Source organism: Rana temporaria, chromosome 4, assembly GCF_905171775.1.
Source record: "Rana temporaria chromosome 4, aRanTem1.1, whole genome shotgun sequence".
Classification (NCBI taxonomy): Eukaryota; Metazoa; Chordata; class Amphibia; order Anura; family Ranidae; genus Rana; species Rana temporaria.
In genome coordinates this window covers 415,491,438-415,517,698 of record NC_053492.1, presented here as the reverse complement: position 1 = coordinate 415,517,698, position 26,261 = coordinate 415,491,438, and the positions used below count along the sequence as shown (strand labels likewise).

Genomic DNA, 26,261 nt, shown 5'->3' with positions numbered 1-26,261 from the left:
ATTTAGACACTTTATAAAATAGAAATTGACTGGGGCCATCTTAAGTGTGGGCATCATGAAGCCAGACTGTATGACTTCCTGGATTTCAGCCTTGCAGATCTCGCACATGCTCAGTGCTGCACAAGCAGTGTCAGATCAGGTTTCAGCACCTGTGCTGTCCAAGTCACATGATTCTTTGAGACTGGGGAGTGCACAGACTCCTGGAAAGTTACACCCACTACATTCCCAGGAGTCTGTGCGGTGTAGGTTAGGAAGCATTAAGCACCTAGGTGCAGGAAGTGGGAAGATTAACTATTCTGCCTAGCAACAACACTTTGAAGGCATCTAAAAAAAAAAAAAAAAATCGTAAAGGACTAATGACATTTTTTTAAAACTACTGATGTAATGTTATATTTATGGGTGGAACTCCACTTTAAAGAGATTTTAGTAATTGGGTTTGTATTACTTCAATGCCAAGGTGACACCTGGAGGTGCACTAGGGCAGATGCTGCCAACATATTGAAATAGATACCCCTGGCACAACTCCAGGGCAAAACCTAAACTGCCTCTGATTCAAATCTTTAATAGTGAAAGCATGCAGATGAGGAGTGTCCAACCGCAAAAGAGGCGGAACCTTTATTGTTCTCACAGCTTTATAGACAGAGTGACATCATTCATATGAGTACAACTGATTAGTTGATCCATATATGGTATTTTCTTGTGACATCTATTCTTGACCTCGTGGCTTACATTTCACAGTCTTGGGGACCATCTTTCTCTGGTCAATGGAAGGGGCCAGAAGGAGGGAGGAGGGGACGAGTAGCAGCTGTTTTCACTCAATCACCCCTGAAGGGTTTTAACTCTATAATGACATATTTTAAGGAAAATAATAGTATTGTAATACACCCACATATATATATATAGAGAGATCAAGAAATAAAAGAAATAAAACAATATAAGAAAGGAAAGCAATATTTGAGTGGTTGAGAGAAAAATAACATAAACACAAAATAATAATTTTATCGACTCCATCACAATATATTAAAAACAAAGTGCAACACAGGGCCTAGTGGCACTACTCAGCGCCTTGGTCCGTATACCGATCTGCAGTCTGATTGACAAATCTGACTAAATAATATTGATCATATGGGACAAAGTGATTATCTCTATATGTCAGTATTAGGAGACCTAGATCAAAAATAACAGAAATATGTTACCGGGTTCAGATGACAGAACTGGTTAACAATTGTGTGGACAGCAGCTATTTAAATACATTGTCAATTGGCAATGCAGCAAGTAATTACAAAAAAGAATCAAACAGAAGGAACAGTAAAGTTCAAATTGATAAACAGCGCTCAGTATTGGTATTAATGTCCAATTGGATAAAGTGCATTCATTGGGGTGCAGGTTTTATAGATCGCAGATGTGAAGATAGTCCTACACCTTTTCCCGAAAGAGACACCACACGTGGGGCACACTCCCCTTTGGGGTATTCACTCACCAGAAGGCTAAGTAAAAACAGGCACTGAAAGGTATCTTTGTGCTGGATCATCCGCTCCAAAGTAGGGATCAGTGAAGGTAAAGCTCCATATAAAATACAAGAGGATGCCAAAAATAGTGTAATCCCGTTTAATTGATACAATATATACACCCCTTCACAATCAAAACCCCGCTCTCAATGCACGTACCATTAAGTAGATGTAAACACTCATTAAAAGCAGTGTAAGCAGATTCCAACCGGTGTTCGTATCCCCAGGGGTTCGGTCGAGAATCGAAACGCCGAGTCCCTTCCTGGATAGAGCGCTGGTGGAGCGCACGGCTGGAACGCACTCGTCACTTCCGGATCGCCGCTGTAGTCCCTCTGTGGAAGTTGATTGGACAACTAAACCGGTCAGGGCGGGACTACAGCGGCGATCCGGAAGTGACGAGTGCGTTCCAGCCGTGCGCTCCACCAGCGCTCTATCCAGGAAGGGACTCGGCGTTTCGATTCTCGACCGAACCCCTGGGGATACGAACACCGGTTGGAATCTGCTTACACTGCTTTTAATGAGTGTTTACATCTACTTAATGGTACGTGCATTGAGAGCGGGGTTTTGATTGTGAAGGGGTGTATATATTGTATCAATTAAACGGGATTACACTATTTTTGGCATCCTCTTGTATTTTATATGGAGCTTTCCCTTCACTGATCCCTACTTTGGAGCGGATGATCCAGCACAAAGATACCTTTCAGTGCCTGTTTTTACTTAGCCTTCTGGTGAGTGAATACCCCAAAGGGGAGTGTGCCCCACGTGTGGTGTCTCTTTCGGGAAAAGGTGTAGGACTATCTTCACATCTGCGATCTATAAAACCTGCACCCCAATGAATGCACTTTATCCAATTGGACATTAATACCAATACTGAGCGCTGTTTATCAATTTGAACTTTACTGTTCCTTCTGTTTGATTCTTTTTTGCCATCACAATATATATACACACAACACACACCCACAAGCTAAATAATTTGATATTTGATTATTGCTTTTCAAATACTCAATCAATATCTGGCACACATGGTCAGGACCGGACTTACCATTGGGCTTGGCTGGGCTCAAGCCCATGGGCCCCATCCAATAGGGGGCCCCGTCCTTTAACATTTTAAATATCTTCTTATTCGTTACAATTTAATTATAATTTTATCCATTTTTATTGCTTTTATTAATCTCCTGGTTCGTTTTTAATTATTACATCGTTTACTGTGTATATGGTTGTTTCCGGACACTTCCCTAAAGCATGTATGTGTGTGTATATATATATCTCACCTTGTGAATGGTCAGCTAGATTGGATGAAACAGCAGATGTCATTGGCCATGACGTCACTTCCGGTCTGTGGTGTTTGCGTTCCACCTTGGAACGCACCTTCAGCCGCATGTACGCGGCATAAGGCCTCTTACACACTGCTGTCTCAAAACTCAGTATTTTAGGCATATAGGCATTTTTTTTTGCTGATTTAAATGCAGCACATTGTTTTTAATGTGCTTGTACATACAGATATACAAACATGCGCTGTGTATAGATAAAAAAAACTGAGTTGCCAGTCAGTATTTTACAAGCATACATGCGTATGTGCGCAAATACACACATATGCGTGAAAAATGTTAATATAAACAGGTTAACCGCATGGTCTCCGATTCACCATAGCAAGTCACCTAGGAAACAATACCAGTGCTAAATTACACGCAATCCACTGCAGCTCCAGAAGATTTTACCCTTTTCATGAGCAGGCCATTGTTTGCTATTTAGTGCTAATTTAACTGGCAATTGCACGGTCATACAACACTCTACTCAAACAAAATTTAGATATTTTTTTCCCCCATCAAATAAAGATTCCTTTTGGTGGTATTTATTCACCACTGGGTTTTTTATTATATTAAAGAAAGAATATCGAAAAATAAATAAAAAAAAACAATGTTATTTTACTTTCTGCTCTAAAACATATTCAATAAAAAAAAATCAAATTTCTTCATAAATTTAGGCCAAAATGTATTCTGCTACATGTCTTTGGTATAAAAAAAAATGCCAATAAGTGTATATCAATTGGTTTGTGTAAAATTATGATATATACTGAATTTTTTATTTTATTTTTTATACAAGTAATGGTGGCAATCAGCGACTTATAGTGGGACTGTAATAGTGCGGCGGACAATCTGACACTTTATGGTAACTGACTAACTGCCACCAATACAGTGATCAGTGCTAATATTATACACTGTCACAGTACTAATGATACTGGCTGGAAAGGGGTTCATATCTAGGGGCAATCAAGGAGTTAATTGTGTAATATGGGCTGCTTTTTACTACAGATCAATTTGATAATTTTTTTTGCTTTGCACGTGTACAGGCTGTATGACTGAAGGTGGAGGTACAGGTAAGTCCTTTGCCTGAATATTAAGTACTGATAGGCAGTGGCGTAGCGTGGGGGGGTAGGGGGTGCCGTGGCCCCGGGTGCGACATTTAGGGGGGCAAATTTTCAAGCCAGTGTGTGAGACTACTGGCTGTCTCCTCCTAGGTTCCTGTGTCCCCAGTGCTCCAGCCGTCATGTTCAGTGTCCGGCGCCCTGTCATTGGGCGTATGGGGGTCATGTGAAGCGTAGGGCTGGCCTGTCCGCGATCACGGTTGCTCCTGAAGTCCTGCCTCCGCACATGATGCCCAATCACAGTGCGCTGGACACTGAACATGTCGGCCAGAACGCGGGGGAGCAAAAATGTGAGCCGCCGCCTCCGTCTTCACTTCCTATCTGCCGGACCGATGCAGGCCAGGACAAGAAGGTGAGTGAGATTCCCTCGTGAGAGTCATGTTACTGGCCACGGGGGGAATAGGAAAAATAGAGAGGGAATACTGTAGGCAGGACAGTGTAGTGTAGTATGGTGGTCAGTGTAGTGTAGTATAGTGGTCAGTGTAGTGTAGTATAGTGGTCAGTGTAGTATATTATGGTGGTTAGTGTAGTGGACAATATAGTATAGTGGTCAGTGTAGTTCTCAGTGTAGTAGACAATATAGTGGTCAGTGTAGTGTAGTGGACAGTATAGTACAGTGGTCAGTGTAGTGGACATTATAGTACAGTGGTCGATGTAGTGTAGTGGAGAGTGTAGTGGACAGTATAGTATAGTGGACAGTATAGTGGTCAGTGTAGTGGACAGTATAGTGGTCAGTGTAGTGTAGTGGACAGTATAGTACAGTGGTCAATGTAGTGGACATTGTACTGTAGTGGTCAGTGTAGTGTAGTTCACAGTATAGTGGTAAGTGTAGTGGACAGTATAGTATAGTGGTAAGTGTAGTGGACAGTATAGTATAGTGGTCAGTGTAGTGGACAGTATAGTGGATAGTGTAGTGGACAGTATAGTGGTCAGTGTAGTGTAGTGGACAGTATAGTATAGTGGACAGTGTAGTGGACAGTGTAGTGGACAGTGTAGTATAGTGGTCCGTGTAGTGGAAAGTAGGGATGAGCCAAACACCCCCTGGTTCGGTTCGCATCAGAACCTTCGAACGGACCGAACGTTTGCGTGAGCTTTAGAATCCCATTAAAGTCTAGGATGCATGTCCAGGGGACATGTATCAATGCAAAAAAAAGTTTTTAAAACTACCGTTTTTTTGGGAGCAGTGATTTTAATGATGCTTAAAGTGAAAAAAAAGTCAAATATTCCTTTAAATATCGTACCTGCTGGGTGTCTATGGTATGCCTGTGAAGTGGCACGTGTTTCCCATGTTTAGAACTGTCCCTGCACAAAATGAAATTTCTATAGGAAAAAAAAGTAATTTAAAACTGCTTGCGGCTTTAATGTAATGTCTGGTCCTGGCAATATGGATTAAAATCATTGATAAAAATGGCATGGGTCCCCCCCCCCCAGGCCATTACAGCCCCCAAGCCCTATATACTCTGAACAGCAGTATACAGGCGGTGCAAACAAGACAGGGACTGTAGGTTTGTTGTTAAGTAGAATCTGTTTGTAATTTGGAACTGGTACATTTTTAAAGTGTAGCTTCAGCCAAAAAATCTATTTTTAAGCTTTTTGGAAAACATAGGGAAGGGTTATCACCCCTGTAACATTTGTTTTGCTGTCTATGCACCTGTTCAGAAGATTTCACCTCACTTTCTGTCCCAATTACAAATGTTTTTTTGAAAATGTGGGGGTTTTAGTGAAACAAGGATTGGTGATAAAGCATCAGTGGAGAGGAGACACCTTTTTCCCATATTAACTCTTCCAGGACAAAATTTCCCTTCCTTGGGGTAGATTTCCTCTCACTTCCTGTTGTCTCCTTCCCTTTGTAAGTAGGAGTCGTTTGTAAGTTGGATGTTTGAAAATAGGGGCCTGCCGTATATACTCTGCAGAAATTTGGGCCTTAGGTGTTGGTGTTGCCACAACACTGTAAGCCCTCACAGTTAGTCTTGATGAGTGCTGGAACGCCCTGCTGTGAACAATTATATTAAAGCGGATGTGCCATGGGAAAAAAATATTAAAAGCCAGCAGGTACAAATACTGCAGCTGCTGACTTTTAATATTAGGACACTTACCTGTCCTGGAGTCCAGCGCCGATCGCAGCAGAGGATGAGCGATCGCTCGTCTCTCTGCTGCTCCCCCCGCCATCCACGCTGAGGGAACCAGGAAGTGAAGCGCTGCGGCTTCACTGCCCGGTTCCCTACGGCGCATGCGCGAGTCGCGCCACGCCCGCCGATTGGCTCCCGCTGTGTGCTGGGAGCCGAGTGTTCCCAGCACACAACGGGGTGGCGACGGGATGTGACGGAATGCCCGTCTTTTGCCCGTGAATGCCGGGCCGGAAGTGGGTGCAAATACCTGTCTTTAGACAGGTATCTGCACCCCCCTCCCCCCTGAAAGGTGTCAAATGTGACACCGGAGGGGGGAGGGTTCCGATCAGCGGGACTCCACTTTAGGGTGGAGAACCGCTTTAAGAATTGTAATTACATGCCATTTTTGTACAGTGGTAGAAAAATTGGGCCTTTGGTGGTGGTGGTGCTGGTGCCACAACACTGTAAGTCCTCACAGTTACTCTTGGTGGGCCCAGGAATGGGCCCTGCTGTGAAATATTAGATCAAGAATTGTAATTACATGCCCCTGTTGAACAGGGGTAGAAAAATTGGGCCTTAGGCACTGGTTCCACAACACAGCAACCCCTCACAGATACTCTAGTTGGAGCGCAGGAATGAGCCCTGTTGCAAAGTATTGCATCAAAAATTGTAATTACTTGCCCCTGTTGAACAGGGGCAGAAAAATTGGGCCTTAGCCACTGGTGGTGGTGCTCAGAACCAAAAATGTTCTTACAAGCTATCAGCATTATCATTGAGGAGGGAGAGGATAGTCACTCAGCATAACAGGATAGTCACTCAGCATAACAGGATAGTCACTCAGCATCAGCATAGGCAGTCTTGAAGGGATCTGACATTTCAAAAAAAAATATTCGGTTAGATCAGCATCAGGTGCTTGGTAACTGGTGGTGATCCAAGACTGATTCATTTTTATGATGGTCAGTCGATCAACCGAGTCGGTGGACAGGCGCACCCTGTGATCGGTTACAAAGCCTCCAGCAGCACTGAATGTGCGTTCCGAAAGAACGCTGGATGAAGGACAGGCAAGTAGCTCAATTGCATACTGTGCAAGCTCTGGCCAGTGATCCATCCTAAAGACCAAGTAACCCAGAGGATTTTTGGTGGGAAAGGTGTCCAAGTCTGATCTTGCCCCTAGGTATTCCTGCACCACGTAAAATAGATGCTGGCAATGGTTGCTGGAACCGATCATGATAGGCGTGCCAGCAGGAACACTGTCTGGATAAAGGGGGCCTTAAGAGGTAAGGAAGTCCTCCTCTTCCTCCCCCTATTCTGCCCTGTCCATTATTTCATGCAGCGTGTGCTCCAACAGGTGGACAGGGGAGGGCTGGCAGCCTTAGGCCTGGGGGGCAAGTCCAGTCAAATGGCCCATAGAGTGTGGAAAAGTGATGGATTGAGGAAAACAGTCTAAGATTTTTCATGATCACACAGTCCGCACAGAGGCTCCCCTTACAGAGTCCGCACAGAGCCTCCTCTTACATCAGAGCCCACACAGAGGCCCCCCTTGCATCAGAGTCCGCACAAAGGCCCCCCTTACATCAGAGTCCGCACAGAGGCCCCCTTACATCAGAGTCCGCACAGAGGCCCCCCTTATATCAGAGTCCGCACAGAGGCCCCCCCTTACATCAGATTCCGCACAGAGCCTCCCCTTACATCAGAGTCCGCACAGAGCCTGCCCTTACATCAGAGTCCGCACAGAGCCTCCCCTTACATCAGAGTCCGCACAGAGCCTCCCCTTACATCAGAGTCCGCACAGAGCCTCCCCTTACATCAGAGTCCGCACAGAGCCTCCCCTTACATCAGAGTCCGCACAGAGCCTCCCCTTACATCAGAGTCCGCACAGAGCCTCCCCTTACATCAGAGTCCGCACAGAGCCTCCCCTTACATCAGAGTCCGCACAGAGAATCCCCTTACATCAGAGTCCGCACAGAGCCTCCCCTTACATCAGAGTCCGCACAGAGCCTCCCCTTACATCAGAGTCCGCACAGAGAATCCCCTTACATCAGAGTCCGCACAGAGCCTCCCCTTACATCAGAGTCCACACAGAGCCTCCCCTTACATCAGAGTCCACACAGAGCCTCCCCTTACATCAGAGTCCGCACAGATCCTCTCCATTTACATCAGAGTCCGCACAGACACCATATACATCAGATCTGATGTAAGGGGTGTTCTGGGAAACTTGATTTAAGGGTGCATGCTGTGGACTATTGTGTAAAGAGGGTCTCTGCTCACCAAAGCCTGCCCCCCCTCCCCTTTAACAAAGTCCACAGAGCACCCCTTTTATACACTGGGAGGGGGGAGAGACTAGAGAGGGTGAGCTTACCAGGATGGAGGCTGAGGCGCAGGCAGGCTGTCTGATGCTTTTTTGGGTTCAAACTTCCTGTCCAGTGCCTACACATGCCCGGGGAGTGTGGGCAGGGCAGACTCAGAAGGAGGAGGAGCAGATGAGCTCTATCAGAGAGATAAGGGGATGTCAGCGCTGGTGTGCGCTGAGACTGAGCTATGTGTGAGACGAGACATAGCTCAGCTCTGCAGCCATCTACCTCGGAGCTGACACAGGCACGGCTGCACATTGGGAGGTGAGCAGCAGCCGTGTTAACCTGCTCTGCAAAAACAGCATTTGGTAGTGGTGGCTGTGCATAGTGTCACCAGCCCGGGGAGAGATTTCCACCCTGCCTCCCCCTGCCAGCCCTCCCCTGGGTGGACAAGAGGGACAGTGTCACTGATGCATGCACTGTCACTGCTCACCATCCTCGTGGCCTCCTCAAATGGTGACAGGACAGTGCATGCATCCCTGATCATGGCCCTCTGGCGTGGGAAAAAAAAAACTCACCTGACCCTGTCCTGGTGCCATATTGGCACAGATACACATTGATAGCCCTCTGCTGTGTGTGCAGCCGTTGCAGCATGGCCAACGTAGAGTTCCACCTGGTGGGCATGTCACAGATTAGGCGGTTCTTGAGCAGGTTGTATTCCTTTTGGAGGTCAGCCAGCCGAGCACTGGCATTATATGACCGGCGGAAATGCACACAGAGTTTCCTGGCCTGCCTCAGGACCTCCTGTAAGCCCAGGTACCTGCCCAAGAATCGCTGCACCACCAAGTTAAGGACGTGAGCCAAACAGGGCACATGGGTCAGTTGTCCCTGTCGGAGGGTGGAGAGGAGGTTGGTGCCATTGTCGCAAACCACCTTTCCTGGCTTAAGCTAGCGTGGCGTCAACCATCTCTGAGCCTGCCCCTGAAGATCTGACAGAACCTCTGCCCCAATGTGGCTCCTGTCCCCCAAGCACACCAGCTCAAGCACTGCATGGCATCTCTTTGCCTGCGTACTTGCATAGCCCCTTGAACGCCTAAGGAGCACCGCTGGTTCCGAGGACAAAGCACAGGAAGCGTCCATGGAGTTAGAAGAAGCAGGGGGTGGAGGAAAGAGGTGTGTCAGAATCAACAGTAGTAGCATTTTGGAGGCGTGGTGGCGGAACAACCTCCAAAAGATAGGTAACGTCCCTGTCCATGCCTGCAGGACCATGAGTCAGCAGTAATATGCACCTTACCGCTGACCGCCCTGTCCAGCGAGGCCAAGACACTGCCTTCCACATGCCAGAACAGCATTTGGGAACCTGCCACTGAGGAACCGCACATTCCACAAACTCACGGAAGGGGGCAAAGTCTACCAATTGAAAAGGCAATCAGTTGAAGTGCTAGCAATTTAGCCAAGCTAGCATTCAACCGCTGGGCATGTGGATGGCTGGGAGCAAACTTATTTCGGCGCTGCAGGAGCTGGGGCAGGGAAATTTGCCTGGTACAATCTGACATTGGTGTACCGATAGCAGATTGCCCTCAAGTACTTGGCTGTGACACACCTAATTCTACACCTTCATTCCACTTATTGCAGGTTTCAGAGAGGACTGAAAGTATAGTGGGGTTGGAGATCCCAGCTGATGAGGAGCAAGGAGAGGTCCGCTTTATTCTTTGGTGTGGGTCTTTTAGGTACGCTTGCCAACGAACTGCATGGCAGGTCGACATGTGTCTGGTCAAGCATGTGGTGCCCAAGCGGGTGATATTTTGGCCACGCGAGATACGCTTGAGACATATGTTGCAAATAGCAGTGGTGCGATCTCATGCACTCGTCTCAATAAAGGCCCACACCAAAGAACTTTTGGAATAACGTGGAGAGACAGCAGCGCCCTGCACATGCGGCGCTCTACGGTGTGATGCCCTTAAGCTGGCCCCTGTAGGGCATCCTGTCTCATTGGAGATGTGCCTCCATCTCCTCGCTCTTATCAGGCACCCACATGGAGTCAGTGACCTCATCATCCCCTCCCTCCTCATCACTGTAGCAAACCTGGCAGTATGCTGCAGCTGAGGGAACATGACTGCCAGATTGCTGTCCTTGGGCACCCCCTCTCTCTGGGCTCACGTTACTGCCTTCCTTTAGTTGTGTATCATCATCGGAGCCTTCAAAACGCTACACATCCTCCTGCAGCATGTACCCAACACTGTGGTCAAACAGTTCGGGGGACTCCTGAGGAGGACATGGTGGGGCTAGGGAAGGAGTGACCGATGCCATTGAGCCGAGGGAAGAGGCCGCATTTGCAGCTGCTTTGCCAGACAAAGTACCCTGAGCCTGGGTGAGAGAGGATGAGGAGGGCTTGGTCATCCATTCTACCAAGTCTTCAGCATGTTGCGGCTCAACGCGGCCAGCTGCCGAAAAAAAGGACAAGGCTGTCCCACGGCCACGTGCTAATGAGGATGCACCGTGTCAACGACTAGGGATAAGCCGAAACACCCCCCTGTTCGGTTCGCACCAGAACCTTCGAACACACCAAATGTTCGTGTGAACATTAGAACCCCGTTAAAGTCTATGGGACTCAAACATTTGAAATCTAAAGTGCTATTTTTAAAGGCTAATATGCAAGTTATTGTCCTAAAAAGTGTTTGGGGACCTGGGTCCTGTCCCAGGGGACATGTATCAATGCAAAAAAAATGTCAGTTTTTTCGGGAGCAGTGAATTTAATAATGCTAAAAGTAAAACAATAAAAGTAAAATATTACTTTACATTTCGTACCTAGGGGGGGTGTAAAGTTAGCATGTGAAATAGCGCATGTTTCCCATACATAGAACTGTCCCTGCGCAAAGTGTCATTTCTGAAAGGAAAAAAAGTCTTTTAAAACCGGCTTTGCGGCTATAATGAATTGTTTATGAATTCATTCATAAAAAATAAAAAAAAATTAGCGTGGGGGTTCCCCCCCAAATTCAATTACCAGGCCCTTCAGGTCTGGAATGGATATTAACCACTTAAGCCCCGGACCTTTAGGAATGGATATTAACCACTTAATGCCCAGGCCAGGTTTTGCGATTCGGCACTGCGTCCCTTTAACAAACAATTGCGCGGTCGCGCAATGTGGCTCCCAAAAAAAATTGACGTCCTTTTTTTCCCCACAAATAGAGCTTTCTTTTGGTGGTATTTGATCATCTCTGCGGTTTTTATTTTTTGCGCTATAAACAAAAATAGAGCGACAATTTTGAAAAAAATGCAATCTTTTTTACTTTTTGCTATAATAACAATCCCCCAAAAACATATCTAACATTTTTTTTCCCCTCAGTTTAGGCCGATACGTATTCTTCTACCTATTATTGGTAAAAAAAAATCGCAATAAGCGGTTATCGATTGGTTTGCGCAAAATTTATAGCGTTTACAAAATAGGGGATAGTTTTATTGCATTTTTATTTTATTTACTACTAATGGCGGCGATCATCGATTTTTTTCGTGACTGCGACATTATGGCGGACACTTTTGACAAATTTTTGGGACCATTGTCATTTTCACAGCAAAAAATGCATTTAAATCGCATTGTTTATTGTGAAAATGACAGTTGCAGTTTGGGAGTTAACCACAGGGGGCGCTGAAGGAGTTCAGCTTCACCTAGTGTGTGTTTACAACTGTAGGGGGTGTGGCTGTAGGTCTGACGTCATCGATCGTGTCTCCCTATAAAAGGGATCACACGATCGATGCAGCCGCCACAGTGAAGCACGGGAAAGCCGTGTTTTCATACGGCTCTCCCCGTTCTTCAGCTCCGGGGAGCGATCGCTAGGGGGCGGCTAGAAACGAATAGCCGCGCCCTCATCCCGGATCGCTCCCTGAGGCTTACCGACCGCCGCATGTACCGGGGGGGGGTCCCGATCGGACCCGCGGCAAGGCAGCGACGTGCGGGCACATCGTTCTGCCTGTCCGTGGCAATTTTGCCAACGTATAATTACATGCAGCGGTCGTTTAGCGGTTAAGGGGAACCCCGCCGTCAATTTAAAAAAAAAATGACGTGGGGTTCCCCCCAAATATCAATTCCAGACCCTTCAGGTCTGGTGTGGATTTTAAGGGGAACTCCACCCCAAATTAAAAAAAAAAATGGCGTGGAGTTTCCCCAAAAAATCACACCAGACCCTTATCCGAGCACGTTAACCTGGCCGGCCGCAGAAAAGAGGGGGGGACAGAGTGCGCCCCCCCCTCTCCTGAACCGCACCAGGCCACATGCCCTCAACATGGGGAGGATGTCCCCATGTTGATGGGGACAAGGGCCTCATCCCCACAACCCTTGCCCGGTGGTTGTGGGCGTATGCAGGTGGGGGACTTATCAGAATCTGGAAGACCCCTTTAACAAAGGGGACCCCCAGGTCCTGCCCCCCCCCCCTATGTGAATTGGTAATGGGGTACACTGTACCCCTACCATTTCACAAAGCAAGTGTAAATAGTTAAAAAAAACACACACACACACACCGTAGAAAAAAGTCCTTTATTAATAAAAAAAAAAAAAGAAAAAAAATCCAGCGGTGACACTCGTTCCCTGGAATGAAGTGATGGGACTGATGTCCCTGGGTGAGGTGTGATGTCCCTGGGTGAGGTGTGATGTCCCTGGGTGAAGTTTAGTGTGATGTCCCTGGGTAAAGTGTGATGTCCCTGGGTGAGGTGTGATGTCCCTGGAATGAAGTGATGTCCCTGGGTGAGGTGTGATGTCCCTGGAATGAAGTGATGGGACTGATGTCCCTGGGTGAGGTGTGATGTCCCTGGGTGAGGTGTGATGTCCCTGGGTGAGGTGTGATGTCCCTGGAATGAAGTGATGGGACTGATGTCCCTGGGTGAGGTGTGATGTCCCCTGAATGAAGTGATGGGACTGATGTCCCTGGGTGAGGTGAAGTGCTGGGACTGATGTCCCTGGGTGAGGTGTGATGTCCCTGGAATGAAGTCATGTCCCTGGAATGAAGTGATGGGACTGATGTCCCTGGGTGAGGTGTGATGTCCCTGGAATGAAGTGATGGGAGTGGGACTGATGTCCCTGGGTGAGGTGAAGTGGTGGGAGTCGGACTGATGTCCCTGGAATGAAGTGATGTCCCTGGAATGAAGTGATGTCCCTGGAATGAAGTGATGGGACTGATGTCCCTGGGTGAGGTGTGATGTCCCTGGGTGAGGTGTGATGTCCCTGGAATGAAGTGATGTCCCTGGGTGAGGTGTGATGTCCCTGGAATGAAGTGATGGGACTGATGTCCCTGGGTGAGGTGTGATGTCCCTGGGTGAGGTGTGATGTCCCTGGAATGAAGTGATGGGACTGATGTCCCTGGGTGAGGTGTGATGTCCCCTGAATGAAGTGATGGGACTGATGTCCCTGGGTGAGGTGAAGTGCTGGGACTGATGTCCCTGGGTGAGGTGTGATGTCCCTGGAATGAAGTGATGTCCCTGGAATGAAGTGATGTCCCTGGAATGAAGTGATGGGACTGATGTCCCTGGGTGAGGTGTGATGTCCCTGGAATGAAGTGATGGGAGTGGGACTGATGTCCCTGGGTGAGGTGAAGTGGTGGGAGTCGGACTGATGTCCCTGGAATGAAGTGATGTCCCTGGAATGAAGTGATGTCCCTGGAATGAAGTGATGTCCCTGGAATGAAGTGATGGGACTGATGTCCCTGGGTGAGGTGAAGTGCTGGGACTGATGTCCCTGGGTGAGGTGTGATGTCCCTGGAATGAAGTGATGTCCCTGGAATGAAGTGATGTCCCTGGAATGAAGTGATGGGACTGATGTCCCTGGGTGAGGTGTGATGTCCCTGGAATGAAGTGATGGGAGTGGGACTGATGTCCCTGGGTGAGGTGAAGTGGTGGGAGTCGGACTGATGTCCCTGGAATGAAGTGATGTCCCTGGAATGAAGTGATGTCCCTGGAATGAAGTGATGTCCCTGGAATGAAGTGATGGGACTGATGTCCCTGGGTGAGGTGTGATGTCCCCTGAATGAAGTGCTGGGACTGATGTCCCTGGGTGAGGTGTGATGTCCCTGGAATGAAGTGATGTCCCTGGAATGAAGTGATGTCCCTGGAATGAAGTGATGGGACTGATGTCCCTGGGTGAGGTGTGATGTCCCTGGAATGAAGTGATGGGAGTGGGACTGATGTCCCTGGGTGAGGTGAAGTGGTGGGAGTCGGACTGATGTCCCTGGAATGAAGTGATGTCCCTGGAATGAAGTGATGTCCCTGGGTGAGGTGTGATGTCCCTGGAATGAAGTGATGGGACTGATGTCCCTGGGTGAGGTGTGATGTCCCTGGGTGAGGTGTGATGTCCCTGGAATGAAGTGATGGGACTGATGTCCCTGGGTGAGGTGTGATGTCCCCTGAATGAAGTGATGGGACTGATGTCCCTGGGTGAGGTGAAGTGCTGGGACTGATGTCCCTGGGTGAGGTGTGATGTCCCTGGAATGAAGTGATGTCCCTGGAATGAAGTGATGTCCCTGGAATGAAGTGATGGGACTGATGTCCCTGGGTGAGGTGTGATGTCCCTGGAATGAAGTGATGGGAGTGGGACTGATGTCCCTGGGTGAGGTGAAGTGGTGGGAGTCGGACTGATGTCCCTGGAATGAAGTGATGTCCCTGGAATGAAGTGATGTCCCTGGAATGAAGTGATGTCCCTGGAATGAAGTGATGGGACTGATGTCCCTGGGTGAGGTGAAGTGCTGGGACTGATGTCCCTGGGTGAGGTGTGATGTCCCTGGAATGAAGTGATGTCCCTGGAATGAAGTGATGTCCCTGGAATGAAGTGATGGGACTGATGTCCCTGGGTGAGGTGTGATGTCCCTGGAATGAAGTGATGGGAGTGGGACTGATGTCCCTGGGTGAGGTGAAGTGGTGGGAGTCGGACTGATGTCCCTGGAATGAAGTGATGTCCCTGGAATGAAGTGATGTCCCTGGAATGAAGTGATGTCCCTGGAATGAAGTGATGGGACTGATGTCCCTGGGTGAGGTGTGATGTCCCCTGAATGAAGTGCTGGGACTGATGTCCCTGGGTGAGGTGTGATGTCCCTGGAATGAAGTGATGTCCCTGGAATGAAGTGATGTCCCTGGAATGAAGTGATGGGACTGATGTCCCTGGGTGAGGTGTGATGTCCCTGGAATGAAGTGATGGGAGTGGGACTGATGTCCCTGGGTGAGGTGAAGTGGTGGGAGTCGGACTGATGTCCCTGGAATGAAGTGATGTCCCTGGAATGAAGTGATGTCCCTGGGTGAGGTGTGATGTCCCTGGAATGAAGTGATGGGACTGATGTCCCTGGGTGAGGTGTGATGTCCCTGGGTGAGGTGTGATGTCCCTGGAATGAAGTGATGGGACTGATGTCCCTGGGTGAGGTGTGATGTCCCCTGAATGAAGTGATGGGACTGATGTCCCTGGGTGAGGTGAAGTGCTGGGACTGATGTCCCTGGGTGAGGTGTGATGTCCCTGGAATGAAGTGATGTCCCTGGAATGAAGTGATGTCCCTGGAATGAAGTGATGGGACTGATGTCCCTGGGTGAGGTGTGATGTCCCTGGAATGAAGTGATGGGAGTGGGACTGATGTCCCTGGGTGAGGTGAAGTGGTGGGAGTCGGACTGATGTCCCTGGAATGAAGTGATGTCCCTGGAATGAAGTGATGTCCCTGGAATGAAGTGATGTCCCTGGAATGAAGTGATGGGACTGATGTCCCTGGGTGAGGTGTGATGTCCCTGGAATGAAGTGATGGGAGTGGGACTGATGTCCCTGGGTGAGGTGAAGTGGTGGGAGTCGGACTGATGTCCCTGGAATGAAGTGATGTCCCTGGAATGAAGTGATGTCCCTGGAATGAAGTGATGTCCCTGGAATGAAGTGATGGGACTGATGTCCCTGGGTGAGGTGTGATGTCCCCTGAATGAAGTGCTGGGACTGATGTCCCTGGGTGAGGTGTGATGTCCCTGGAATGAAGTGATGTCCCTGGAATGAAGTGATGTCCCTGGAATGAAGTGATGGGACTGATGTCCCTGGGTGAGGTGTGATGTCCCTGGAATGAAGTGATGGGAGTGGGACTGATGTCCCTGGGTGAGGTGAAGTGGTGGGAGTCGGACTGATGTCCCTGGAATGAAGTGATGTCCCTGGAATGAAGTGATGGGACTGATGTCCCTGGGTGAGGTGTCCCCCTGTGCCCGGGAGTGTGTTGTCGCCCCCCCTATGCCGGGACAGAGGTGATCTCCGGTCAGGTTGCCTGTAGAAAGGTGAGAGATCTGAGAGGGTGATGAGGAAGGGCCAGTCCTCCTCTTCTTCTTCCTCCCCCTCCCCCTCCCCGGGGGCGCCGCACCCTTCCCCGGATAATCCTGACAGACTAGTTGTGTACCTGTGTGCTCCGATCTATGGATCTCCTACATGAGTGCGCTACAGCCTCTGCTGCCGACACCCTCTCCGCCATGGCCGAGCCCCGACCTCGCTCCAATCACTGCAATGGGACACACAAGTCTCCTCCATATCATCTCAATGGACTGACCAAGAGGAACGGCTTCTCCAAGACTGTGCAGGTGAGCCGGGCACACAGGTGTGGGCGGAGATCGGAGTGCCGGGATCCGGTGTACACTGTGCGATCTCATTGTACGATCTCCTCTGCATCAAGGGGCGCAAAGTCAATGGATTGTTTTTAGCTGTTAGGTAAATCACAATTCCTGACATTGCTTTGTTGAATGGGAATAGATTGTACAGACACAGAAAACGTTGTCATTGCTAAGCAGATGAATGGGAACATCTGGTTGCCATGGGTTACAACATCATAGAGCATATCTAGTTGCCAAGGGGTACAGCATCATAGAGAATATCTGGTTGCCATGGGCTGCAGAATCAGAGGGAATATATGGTTGCCATGGGTTAAAGAAGCATACCAGAATATCTGGTTGCCATGGGCTGCAGAAGGAATATCTGGTTGCCATGGGCTGCAGAAGGAATATCTGGTTGCCATGGGCTGCAGAAGGAATATCTGGTTGCCATGGGTTACAAAAGCATACTGGAATATCTGGTTGCCATGGGCTACAGAAGCAGAGGGAATATATGGTTGCCATGGGTTACAAAAGCATACCACAATATCTGGTTGCCATGCGTTACAGAAGCAAACCAGAATATCTGGTTGCCATTGGTTACTGAAGCAGAAAGAACATTGTGTTGCCATGAATGGCAGAAGTATAGGGAATATCTGGTTGCCATGGGTTACAGAAGCATAAGGTATATATGGTTGCCATGGGTTACAGAAGCATACCAAAATATCCAGTTGCCATGAGCTAAAAAAGCAGTGGAAATATCTGGTTGCCATGGGCTACAGAAGCATACCAGAATATCTGGTTGCCATTGGTAACTGAACACATCAGAGAATATGGTTGCCATGAGCTACAGAAGAATAGTGAAATATCTGGTTGCCAAGGGCTACAGAAGCATAGGGAAGATTGGGTTGCCATAGTGAAAAATCTGGTTGCTATGGGTTACATTGTCACTGATGGACGGTTGAGCCACGATGTTGGCCGTGGACATGAACTTTGTGTTCTGAGTGATCATGTGAGGTAATGAGGAAGCTGTGATAAGTATGGGATTATATGCAGTGACTTGAGACCACACACCTTTTTAAAATAATTTTAAATAAATAATTTATTAATTAAATAAATACACACACCAACTTTATTAAAATAAAAGTAACCAACACACTATTTTTTAATTTTTTTTTCCAAATCATTAAATATTACCATTACATATTATACCTTAGATAATCAACTGTACCAAATAAAAATCACAGCTCAGTCACTAAGGCTGCATTCACATTGTAACGCCGCGTCCGCGGCGTATTTTGCCGCGATTTTGTTTACTTTTTTTTTTCTTTTACAAAGAATTACATTGCTGTCTATGGCCGAACGCCAATGCCACCTGAAAAAAAGGGTCCAGGACTTGTTTGCAGGCGTACGGCGTTTCGGCGTGAGATGTGAACCATCTCATAGACAGCAATGGAAATTCGCCCCTCCAGCGTATCGAGCGTCGCGCTTCAGGCGTTTTGTCGCCTAGGTGTGAATGCAGCCTTATTCTCAGCTTTCAGATGAGTGGTTAGCTGATGTATGGAGAGTATAATACAGGAAATGTTTCTTGTTGTCCATAGCAACCAATCAGCTGTCATTTGTCCAGGCGTGAAAATGGAAAACAGAATTTGATTGGATGGACAGAGCCAGCAGAAGTTTTCCTCTCGGCGCTCTTTTCATAGCCAGCCGCCCGTTACTCGCTTGTTGTTTGTTGTTAGGATCAGAGCGGTGCGTCACGCTGCCAATCATGATGAATTGCAATTTACATAAAACGCGCGCTAAAGCAAATATTTATTTTTTTGTATTGTATGGCCGCACATGTCTGCTGACCAGGGACTTCACTGTGGCCAGTGTTTATGATCAAAGTGGATTCCAAAACGTGTTTGGGGTCCATTCTTTCTAAATGGCAGTGCGATTATGCTGCGATTGGCGCGTGACGGAATCGGGGGTCAGTTGCTGCAAAACACGCCTTTTAAAAATTTTCGTTAAAGTGGATGTAAAGCCGCCCTCATCCTTTCTAAACTACTGCCATAGTGCTGATCTATAAGGATATAGATGCCTCCTGCATGTATCCTTATCTGTCAAATGTCTCCCCTCTGTCTGTTATAAGAACTGAAAAACTGCAGATTCTGTGGGTGGATCTGTTGTCTGGAGCGCGGTGGGTGGAGTCGTGATGTCAGTAGACTCCCCGCCCACCTCTACACTCCCATTGTCAACATGCATTTTTTCCTGTGTATTTCCTACACTAAATTCTGCTACGATCACGAACATCCAGTCAAAATCCAGAAAAGTAACCACATGACTTCAGAAAAAGAGTGGGGGTGGGAATTAAAAAATAATGCCTGTCTCCAGGCTAGTGCATGAGATATGTAAATAACCTGTCACTCACAGCAGGGGGGAATAACAAAAGTTTTCTCCTGTTTATCTTACTGAAAAAAGAAAAGAGGATTGCTCAGAGCTGGATTAACTCTTTGTGGCAAGACTGGGCACAGATGATAGGAAATCTTATACTCTACATTGTGACAGCAAAAAAAAAAGTGGAGAATGAGCTTCTTTTGGGGCAACAAGCGCACATAGGGCAACCCATTAAAGTGAATGAGCGGCCCTATGCATGACATTCAGAATCGTGGTAAAATCGCCCACGCAAAATTGCGAGATCGAGTTCCTGCAACATAAGTATGATTGGGGCCTTGGATCTGCCATCTATTATGTAGTGCAAGGCCGTAATTGATTTGATATCATGTGAATACAATATACTGCATAAGCCCATCCTAGGGCCTGGCTCTCACGATAAATCGCATGTGAATCGCACAGGAACTGCACCACATTTATGTATGATTCACATGTGATTCAGTGCGGTGCAGTTGGAACCTATTTATTTTGAATGGCCTCAAAACATACCGCATGGCACCAAAGACGTGGAATCGGATTGTGATTCCCATGCGACATATCGATTGATTACCGTATATACTCGAGTATAAGCCGAGTTTTTCAGCACATTTTTTGGTGCTGAAAATGCCCACCTCGGCTTATACTCGAGTCACCTTTTTGCGCCTGATCTTCCGGATTTGGGGACCCGCTACTGGCCAGCCGTAGGTTCCCTGGACGCCAAGAATGGCACACATATAGCCCCCCTCTTCCTCTACAAGTGTGCAACGTTTGCTGTCTGGGGGACCTACGGCCGGGCAGCACAGATTTTTCAAATTTGGGCACCCCTTCCATAGACTCCAATGTTAAAAGGTAATTTCTCTGGTAAATTTGGGTACCCGGTACTGGCCGGCCGTAGGTCTCCTGGACCCTAAACTTGGCACACATATAGCCCAAGTTTTCCTCTACAATTGTGCAAAGTTTTCTGTCTGGGAGACCTACGGCCGGGGAGCACCGATTTTTTTCAAAGTTGGGCCCCCTTCCATAGACTCTTATGTTAAAAGGTAATTTCTCCGGTAAATTTGGGGACCCGGTACCAGCTGGCCGTTGGTCCCCTGGACCCTAAACTTAATACACATATAGCCAAAGTTCTCATCTACAAGTGTGCAACGTTTGCTGTCTGGGGGACCTACGGCCGGGGAGCACCGATTTTTCAAAGCTGGGCATCCCTTCTATATACTCCCATGTTAAAGCGGAGCTCCACCCTAAAGTGGAACTCACGCCGATCGGAACCCTCCCCCCTCCGGTGTCACATTTGACACCTTTCAGGGGGAGGGGGGTGCAGATACCTGTCTAAAGACAGGTATTTGCACCCACTTCCGGCCACACAGATTCAGGTTTTCTGCGGGCAGAACGTCACCTCCCGTCCTCCCCCCGTTGTGTTCTGGGAACACTCGGCTCCCAGAGCACCGCGGGAGCCAATCAGCGGCGCAGCGCAACTCGCGCATGCGCCGTAGGGAACCGGGTAGTGAAGCCGGAGCGCTTCACTTCCTGGTTCCCTCACTGAGGATGGCGGGGCGAGCAGCAGAGTGACGAGCGATCGCTCGTCCTCTGCTGCGGACGGCGCTGGACTCCAGGACAGGTAAGTGTCCTAATATTAAAAGTCAGCAGCTGCAGTATTTGTAGCTGCTGGCTTTTAATATTTTTTTTTAGTGGCACATCCGCTTTAAATGTAAGTCGAGGCATGGGCACAGTGTGGCATGCAGATGGACACCCTAGGCTTATACTTGAGTCAATACGTTTTCCCAGTTTTTTGTGATAAATTTAGGTGCCTCTGGCTAAAACTCGAGTATATACGGTATGTTGTTGACTCAAATGATTATTCCTATTGGGAGATATTGATCTTTTTTTTGCAGTGTGTATGGCCACCATTCGCCATCACCTTTCCCATCCAGAATGTAAAAGAAATGTTTTGACTTTATATACACATAAATATGGATTAAATATAGTCGTCAAGCACCTGAAACAATCAGAGTGTCTCGCAGCAACCAATCAGAGTATTCCCTTCATTCTTCCAGTCTGTGTAGCAAGATGAAAGGGAGCATCCGATTGGTTGGTATGGGAACATACAAGGCCGTTTGAAAGAAATTTGGGGCCCCCTCCCCCCCGCATGCAAAGCCTACGTTAGTGCTAAACTCATTTTTTTTTCTATTCTTACCTCCCCTTCTTCCCTGTAGGCTGCCACTGTAGTGTGCCCGAGCTCCTCTTCCCCCTGCCTCTTCCCCAGTCCCCTATCAGATAGTGCACTTCCTGTCAGTCTGGCCGGGAACAGGAAACCAAATCTCCTGTACCACGCGCGGTACCCGGCCGGACTGAGAGGACTCCAGGTGGAAGGAAGAGGAGCTCGGCTACATCCTGGGAAGGGGGAAGTTGGGGGCCCCAGGCCAGCTCGGGGGCCCCAAGCAATTATTTGTTTTGCCTGTCCTGTAATGACGGGCCTGGGAACATAGTAGGGCTAATTTGCAAAAACTGGAATATTGCTGGTGGGAGCTGATTGGCTGATATGGTTAACTGCTTCTGTTTTTTTTTTGTTTTGTTTTTTGCTCCAGTATTTAAAAATCAGACCGTCACCTTTTTTTTTTGTACACTTTAAAAAATCAGGCAACAAATTAATTAAATAGAACATTTCGCAAAAAATGAGTCTGACACTTGAGAACCAATGAGGAGCTTGAAGTGAATGGTTCTTTTATTAGACATATTTTATGTGCCTGGGAGGCTTATCTGGATTCCTGTAAAACGGAACTTCTTGTGAATTGTTGCCGTTCTGGTTTTACTTCCCAATTCTTGCCTCCGTTCCATTGGCTGTTTCTGATTATGTACTGTTGCCATAGTGACCGTGTAACTGCCCGTTTGATAATGACTGTTCCTTTAGGCTACTAATTACATTCAGTGACCTCCAAACTGCTGTACAAAAAGAAATGTGTTTGTCTCATAACATTGGGCTTCTTCGTGTTTTGCTGCAATACAAACAAACACGACATGTGTAAAGCAGCAACAAATTCCAATGCTTGTGTAATATGATATACAATGTTAGATTCTTTAGTATACTTACACTTGGCACTCCTATTCATTCACGCCATGAAACCGCATGTGAATCGCACCGGAACCACACCGCATTTCTCTGCAATTCACATGCGATTCAGTCCGGTGTAGTTTGAACCCATCAAAACGTATGACAGCAAGTAATCGACTTCTTTGTAATCTGCGTAGTCCTGGCGCACGCTGATTATACACCAGCTAGTTTTAACGTTTGTGTGACTGATTGATTATATGGTATGATGTCAGCCGAATGAAAAATGGGAATATTCGCGTGTGTAGTAAAAGAAATGGCACCTAACCGTGTCCCTGTTGGAATCAAACCCAGGACTAAGGCTGCTTTCACACTGAGACGCTATTGCGCTAAAAATAGCACCCTGAAAGAGTCGCTCCTTTCTATCAAGTGTGAAAGCATTGCGCTGGCAGGACGGTAAAAAAAGTCCTGGCACGGGTGGGTTTAACCCTTTGTCGGCTGCTAGCGGGGTTAAAATCTTCCCGCTAGCGGACGAAAATCGCGGCAAAAACACGACGGCAAAGCGCACCAAGCACCTCAGTGTGAAAGTACCCTTAAAGTGGTTGTAAACCTCAGACATGAAATATGAACAAAGCATATCCCTCTATAGTGTCTCAATCTAGAGCACTAATGCCGCGTACACACGATCAGTTCATCCGATGAGAACGGTCTGATGGAGCGTTTTCATCGGTTAACCGATGAAGCTGACTGATGGTCCGTCGCGCCTACACACCATCGGTTAAAAAACTATTGTGTCAGAATGCGGTGACGTAAAACACAACGACGTGCTGAAAAAAATTAAGTTCAATGCTTCCAAGCATGCGTCGACTTGATTCTGAGCATGCGCGGGTTTTTAACCGATGGTCGTGCCTACTAACGATCGGTTTTGACCTATCGGTTAGGAATCCATCGGTTAATTTTAAAACAAGTTGGCTTTTTTTAAACCGATGGTTAACTAACCGATGGCGCCCACACACGATCGGTTTTGACCGATGAAAACGGTCCATCAGACCATTCTCATCGGTTTAACTGATCGTGTGTACGCGGCATGAGACCCCTTTCACACTGGAGCATATTGCAGGCGCTATAGCGTTAAAAATAGCGCCTGCAATACGCCCTTAAAAATCTGTCCCCATTCACTCCAGTGTGAAAGCCCGAGGGGCTTTCACACTGGAACGGTGCGCTAGCAGGACGGTAAAAAAAGTCCTGCTAGCCACATCTTTGGAGCGGAGATGGAGCGGTGTGTTTACCGCTCCTCCTCCGCTGCTGCCCATTGAAATCAATGGGACAGCGCGGCTATACCACCCGCAATGCTCTGCTTCAACAGCGCATTGCGGGCGGTTTTAACCATTTTTTCGGCCACTAGCGGGGGGGTAAATGCGCCCCGCTAGCGGCCGAAAATGCACCGCAAATCCGGCCATAGCGTCGGCGGTAAAAATAGCGAATTTTATCACCGACACTATGGGCGGCACAGTGTGAAAGGCCACTTAGTGTAATTTCAGTCTGCTGTTTCATTCCTCTGCTTCCAGCATGCGTTGCTTCCTCAAGTTTTCCTGACACCAAGAGAAAAATGGTGACAGGGGAGGGACCTCCAGCTGATTGACAGCCTCAGCTCTGTTCCTGTGTGCATTGTATAGAGCAGCACAGAGACCTAGTATTGATGTCACTGTGTCTAAAATAAAGTACAGTCAGGTCCATAAATATTGGGACATCGACACAATTCTATTTTTTTGGGTTCTATACACCACCACAATTGATTTAAAATGAAACTAACAATATGTGTTTTAGCTGCAGACTTTCAGCTTTAATTTAAGGGTATTTACATCCAAATTAGGTGAACGGTGTAGGAATTACAACAGTTTGTATATGTGCCTCCCACTTTTAAAAGGGACCAAAAGTAATGGGAAAATTAGCTGCTCAATGGCCAGGTGGGTGTTATTCCCTCATTATCCCATTTACAAGGAGCAGATAAAAGGTCCAGAGTTCATTTAGTGTGCTATTAGCATTTGGAATCTGTTGCTGTCAACTCTCAATATGAGATCCAAAGAGCTGTCACTATCAGTGAAGCAAGCCATCATTAGGCTGAAAAAAACAAAACAAACTCATCAGAGAGATAGCAAAAACATTAGGTGTGGCCAAATCAACTGTTTGGAACATCCTTAAAAAGAAAGAACGCATCGGTGAGCTCAGCAACACCAAAAGACCCGGAAGACCACGGAAAACAACTGAGCGAAGAATTCTTTCCCTGGTGAAGAAAACACCCTTCACAACAGTTGGCCAGATCAAGAACACTCTCCAGGAGGTAGGTGTATGTGTGTCAAAGTCAACAATCAAGAGAAGACTTCACCAGAGTGAATACAGAGGGTTCACCACACGATGTAAACCATTGGTGAGCCTCAAAAACAGGAAGGCCAGATTAGAGTTTGCCAAACAAAATCTTAAAAAGCCTTCACAGTTCTGGAATAAACATCCTATGGACAGATGAGACCAAGATCAACTTGTACCAGAGTATGGAGGAGGAAAGGAACTGCTCATGATCCAAAGCATACCACCTCATCAGTGAAGCATGGTGGTGGTAGAGCCATGGCGTGGGCATGCCAATGGAACTGATTCTCTTGTATTTATTGATAATGTGACTGCTGACAAAGCAGCAGGATGAATTCTGAAGTGTTTCGGGCAATATTATTATCTGCTCATATTCAGCCAAATGCTTCAGAACTCATTGGACGGCGCTTCACAGTGCAGCTGGACAATAACCCGAAAGCATACTGCGAAAGCAACCAAAGAGTTTTTTAAGGGAAAAAAGTGGAATGTTGTGCAATGGCCAAGTCAATCACCTGACCTGAATCTGAGCATGCATTTCACTTGCTGAAGACAAATCGGAAGGGAAAATGCCCCAAGACCAAGCAGTAGAGGCCTGGCAGAGCATCACCAGGGATGAAACCCAGCGTCTGGTGATGTCTATGTGTTCCACACTTCAGGCTGTAAAGATTTGCAACCAAGTATTAACTACTTGCTTACTGGGCACATATACCCCCTTCCTGACCAGAGGACTTTTTGCGATTCGGCACTGCGTCGCTTTAACTGACAATTGCGCGGTCGTGCGACGTGGCTCCCAAACAAAATTGACGTCCTTTTTTTCCCACAAATAGAGCTTTATTTTGGTGGTATTTGATCACCTCTGCGGTTCTTATTTTTTGCGCTATAAACAAAAATAGAGCGACAATTTTTTTTTTTTTTTTTTTTTCTCAGTCTAGGCCGATACGTATTCTACATATTTTTGTTAAAAAAAAAACGCAACAAGCGACTGGTTTGCGCAAAAGTTATAGCACCTACAAAATAGGGGACAGAATTATTATTTTTTTTATTTTTATTTTTTTACTAGTAATGGCAGTGATCTGCGATTTTTATCGGTACTGCGACATTATGGCGGACACATCGGACACTTTTGACACATTTTTGGCACCATTCACATTTATACAGCGATCAGTGCTATAAATATGCACTAATCACTGTATAAATGTGACTGGCATTGAAGGGGTTAACACTAGGGGGTGAGGAAGGGGTTAAATGTGTACCCTGCCTAGTGTTACTAACTGTGGGGGAAGGGGGGTGACTGGGGGGGTGACCGATCTGTGTCTCTATGTACAAGAGACACAGATCAGTCTCCTCTCTCCCTGACAGGACGTGGAGCTCTGTGTGTTTACACACACAGACCCACGTCCTTGTCTCTGTAAACCGCCGATCGCGGGAGCCTGGCGGACATCGCGGCCGCCAGGCACGCGCATCGGCATCCCAGTGATGCGGCGGGAGCGCTAGCGCGCCCCCCCAGTGGCCAGGAGAAGCGGAGGCCGTAAA

The 26,261-nt window shown here is 47.5% G+C and overlaps 1 protein-coding gene and 1 long non-coding RNA gene across 2 annotated transcripts in view; one reads left to right on the top strand and one right to left on the bottom strand.

The window, feature by feature from the left end:
* Window positions 1–585: 585 nt before the first annotated feature.
* On the bottom strand, window positions 586–16,806 carry LOC120937802. The gene is made up of 2 exons (XR_005748755.1): window positions 16,723–16,806; window positions 586–841 (listed from the first exon to the last, which is right to left on the bottom strand). It is a non-coding gene; the product is annotated as an uncharacterized LOC120937802 (long non-coding RNA).
* Window positions 16,686–26,261, top strand: part of LOC120937800 (serine palmitoyltransferase 3-like) — a 211,917-nt gene continuing 202,341 nt past the window's right edge. Inside the window, exon 1 of the mRNA XM_040351291.1 lies at window positions 16,686–16,900. Within this exon, the coding sequence (XP_040207225.1) occupies window positions 16,739–16,900 (162 nt within the window). The 5' untranslated portion in view covers window positions 16,686–16,738. The remainder of the gene's footprint in view (window positions 16,901–26,261) is intronic.